Source organism: Octopus bimaculoides, chromosome 20, assembly GCF_001194135.2.
Source record: "Octopus bimaculoides isolate UCB-OBI-ISO-001 chromosome 20, ASM119413v2, whole genome shotgun sequence".
In the NCBI taxonomy this organism is placed as follows: domain Eukaryota; kingdom Metazoa; phylum Mollusca; class Cephalopoda; order Octopoda; family Octopodidae; genus Octopus; species Octopus bimaculoides.
In genome coordinates, this window is record NC_069000.1 from 18604883 (window position 1) to 18609882 (window position 5000).

Here is a 5000-nt window from a genome sequence, read left to right on the forward strand (position 1 = left end):
ACATGCTAGAAATAACAGCCAAATCTCACAAAACTAGTGTTAGGGTTAGGGTTAGGGTCAGGGTTAGGGTTAGGGTTAGGGTTAGGGTTTGAGTTAGGTTTACCCTGTGGATCTATATAAAAACCGGGGGTGGGGGAATCGAAATTTTGAAATTGAGATTTTTGAAATTTTTTTTTCAGAATCGGAATCTCCATAGCCTAAAATGTGGGATTCCGTAAAAAAAGATAAAAAATAAGTGGGGAAAGGTTCAGATTACATATAGTCCATCTGGACCCTTCTTTCAGTTTCTGTCTAGCAAATCCATTCAAAAGGCTTTAGTTGGCCAGGGCTCTAGTAGAAGATACTTGTCCAAGTTGCCACACAGTAGGACTGAACCCAGAACCATGTGGTTGGGAAGGAAGCTTCTTACCACACAGCCATGCCTGTGTCTATATGTATGTGTGTGTTAATGTTAGTATTTGTTAATCTTTTTTCTGTGTCTCCATCTTTACCAATTCACTGCCTGATTTTTCCCTACATATAAGAAAAAAAACAAACAAATTCTTGTATGCAACACAATATATTTCATAACATTAATTGCCTTATCTATTAATTAAACCTCAGTGCCTTTGAAAGGAGAATAAATGTAAAAAAAAAAAACAGTGTGAATGTTGCTAAATAATTCTTCCAACTTCCAAAATATGTCCCTACAGCAATTCCCAGATTTTATTTTTGAAATCCTGAAATTTCCCATAAATTATGAATTTAAAAAAAAAATCTGTTTAACTACTTACCAGACAATTAATCTAGATTAAATAAAATTATTAAAAAACAAAAAGGGAAAAATATAAAAATAAAGTTCTGAAATAAAACTTATAGAATTACGGTTTGATTGTACATCCTGATCTACCTGACTGATAACCAAAGGCATTCCAGTCATAACTATGCTATCATTTTAAGACACAGTATACCTAGGAATACATTTTTCAATGTATTCTTCCTTTTTATTAATTGGTTCACTGTGATTTTAGAGAGATTTGTCTTCTATTTCTAGCAGGTTAATTCACTACATAGATGCTTCTTTGTTGACTTGGCCATTTTTGTTTATATTGCCATACAGTTGAAGCTTGGTTATTTGATAGCTCTATTCATCAGACTCAGCAAGTCTCAGGTATTTGATATCCAAATGTCCACATATGTTATTGATTAATAAATCACAAACCAGATTTGACCAAAGCATTATTATTTCCAGTTCAAGGCAATGCTAGCAAGCTTTTATTGCTGTTATAGTTGTGTGTGTGTGTGGGGGGGGGTACATATGTATGTATGTGTTCATGCATATATGTATGCATGTACATATGCACATATATATGCATGTACATATGCACATACATGTACTTGCACACATACATATGTTCGTGCACTTGCACATATACTTCCACTCACCTGTTAAATCATACCTAAATACACACATACACATGCGAATACATGCACATACATGTAAAAGTACACATATATGCTTGGTATTAACATAAACACACACACGCAATCATACATACAATTATATGCATCACTGTGAATAACAGTATATTTAGAAGCAGGCATTTACAGTTATACACTTTACATGTCTATACATTTATTTACAAAATTACATATATGCAGAATACTTGCATATATGATACTCACATATCTAATTTTATATTTCCAGAGAGAGCAATGAAAGAGATATGTTCAAACAAATAAAATACAGGTGTACATATATATATATATATATATATATACATACACATGGTTTAAAAATTTTGGCACAAGGCCAGTAATTTTAGGCAAGTGATAAGTCAATTAAATAAATCCCTGTGCTTAACTGGTAGTTACTTTATTGAACCTAAAAGGATGAAAGTAAAGTCGGCCTTGGTTGAGATTTGAACCCAGAATGCTAAGAGAAGAAATGCTGTTAAGCACATCATCCGATTCTGCCAGCTTTACTGCCTTATGTACATGCATACATATACATACATATAAATACAGGCAAGGCTGAATGTTCAATCCCTAGTCTTGAAATGAGCAAAATCTTGTGAGTAAAATTTGATAGACAGACATTGTGCTTAAACTTGTTGGAGAGACTGTTCTTGTTGTTGGGTAATAGACTTCATCCATCATCCAGTTTAACACTCAGTTTTTGGGGTTTTAGTCAAATTCACCTTATTTATTATAAGCATTTGTGCCAGGTCTCAGGCTTGAAGGTAACTTCTTCACTGCCTTCAACCGGTCCCAGAGACATTGAAAAACACTGAAACTAAAACCCTTTGAACTACTAATCTTAATTTGTTATTTAGGATCAAAAAGAATGAGACTGGCTGAAGTTCATCCCTTTTTTTGTTTTTAGGCACCTAAATGGCATAGTTCATAATTTTCAGGTATCTTAAACATTATCTTTCAAACTTGTTTAGTCCAGGTTAGTCCTGATAAACTAAAGCTATGACCAAAGGCATTCCAGGTGTGATTATCTTGTTTTTTATCCTTTTTAGTCAGAGTATATCCAGATCTAAGCTATCCAATGTAGCTTTTATCTGGTCACTATTTCTAGCTGATTAAGTGACCACACAGAAACTACCATGGTGGCTCACCATTTTAAAGTTTGTTTCAAATGGATAAAAAAATCTATACATTTTTTAACATTCTTCTCTTTCTCTTTATCTAGTTCCAGTCCTTGGATGCACTATAATGAACCTGAAGATGAAGCAAATCGCTGTTGGAAAAGAGCAGAGACCGTTCCAGATATTGACGAGACTAAATCTACCCCTGACATTGATCTGTCTCCAATGTTTGAAAGAATCTCCATAGTCAACAAATGTGGAGTTCAAGGAAAACATTTCAGTGGTGTAAGTCTATAAATTCTGTAAATGCCGTTTCTTGTTATTGTTGTTGTTGTTGTGTGCACTCTGCACATCAGACTTGTTTGGGTTGATCTGTGTCATGTAAGTAATCATTTAAACAAAGTATTCAGTCAGCATTTCTAGTTGAAAGAACTGAGAGTTTAATTCCCAACTGATTCTTATATTTGGAATTTGGAATTATTTTATATAATCAGTTCATATATATGAATCCATGGTATTTTAAATGAAATAGATTTGTGACATTTGTTGGTGTTAAATGGAGACTTTATAGATCTTATCAGAGTTTCTAATGGCCAAAAATAGTTTTCTTAACATTCATTTAACCCCTTCAGCATTTAAACTGGCTATATCCAACCCAAATATTTTGTTCATGTTTTATGTTCAAACTGGCCAGATCTAGCCTCTCATACTTACTCTACAATATCTTTCTAAAAATAATCACATTCATTGAAATCTTGAAGTTATGAGATAATGCATGATTAATTCCAAACAATGTGATAAAATAGGCATTACATTTGACAGAGTAATCTGGCCTAAAATCTGGCTGTATCTGGCCTAAATATTCTACCTGTTTTATGCTAAAACTTACCAGATCCAATCTCTCACACCTATCGTATAACATCATTCTAGAAGTATACAAGCATACCATTGAAAGCTTGAAGCTACAAATAATTTGTAATTAATTCAAAATAATGTGAATAAATAAGCAATACATTTGACAGAATGCTAAAAGGTTAAATTTCAAGCAAATTGTAGATATTTCCAATATATAATAATTTCTTATTCTGTGATTTCATTTCATACAATGTGCAGTCATCTCCTACAACTCAGTAATTATTTTCTACACTGTGTAGCAAGTTGATACAATGTGTAATTATTTTCTATAATGCTTTCTAAAAGCCAGCAATAAATGTCAGGGTAACATTTATTGGTGTTGAGTGGGCACTTGGTTGATTTTACCAGAGTCTCTAATGGTGTCAGAAACAATTTTTTATCTAACTTTCACCTTTTTTTAAACTTTCAACCATTGATTGCTGATAATATCATCACTCCTTGTTCTTCCAATTTGCAGCAAATTGTAATCATACTGCACCACTTTTATGGTTTCAACTTTTAAAATATTTCATATAATGTGTGGTTGTTTTATGCAAATGTGTAGTTATTTTACAGAAAGCAGAGAACAATGAAAATTTTTAAAATAGTGGTGATGATGACGGTGATAATGATATTGACAACATTAGTTCATATAATGTCTAACCATTTCATATACTGTGGTATCATTTCATACAATGCATAGTTATTTTCTATACAATGTGTAGTCATTCCATACAAATTGTAGTTATAAGATCATATCAGAGCAATAAGTCAATCTGTTACACCTTTTGCTGAGAAGTTGCAATTTCATGAAGTTGTCTTTGTTCAGCCCCAGGCATCCCAGAAAAAGCAGACAAATGATCAAAGGAATTTTAGCTATGGTTTGCTTTTACACATTGTATATCTAAGATTACATTATTCAATGTATTCTTCTCTTTTTATGTTTTTTACAATGGTATACTGTGATTTGAGGGGAATTTTGGCTGTTATTTCTAACAGTTTGAGTGACCACTTACAGGGATCTCTTGTTAGTTTGAACAACTACATGATGATGATGACGACGACGACTATGATAAAGGTGATGACAACAGTGACACCCTTTGAGATTCATAAAATAAGTACCAACTATGTTTTGGTGATAATTCAATACCCCCTCTCCTGCCACATACACATTGCCGTTTATAAATATGTGCCCTTCCTTGTACCAATGTAGGAAATCATTGTTTTAAATTAATTTAGCATTTAATGATTTGAATTTCACTCTCTTTCCCTTTTTCTGCTTCTCATGTTAGATCCCACTGAAAGACCTCGAAGAAGCTTCCAAGAGCTTAGTCAAGGCGCTTACCATTCGAGAGAAGTACATGATGCTCTCTCAGCAGAGTTTCCCCCAAATCATCAACAGATGTCTGCAGAGTGTGATTGACAAGAATGATTTCCACATGATTTCTGATGGTTGTGCTGCTTGTGAAAAGAAAACAATCAAAGGTAAATAATATTGGATAATAAATGCCATTCCTTCCTTCCTTCCTT

General features: G+C 33.1%; 1 protein-coding gene across 1 annotated transcript in view; it reads left to right on the top strand.

The window, feature by feature from the left end:
• The window catches only part of LOC106876500 (AMP deaminase 2), a 90023-nt gene that overhangs the window by 7617 nt on the left and 77406 nt on the right, over nt 1–5000 (top strand). The window contains exons 2-3 of the mRNA XM_014925063.2: nt 2681–2861; nt 4763–4955. Coding sequence (XP_014780549.1) covers nt 2681–2861; nt 4763–4955 — 374 coding nt within the window. The remainder of the gene's footprint in view (nt 1–2680; nt 2862–4762; nt 4956–5000) is intronic.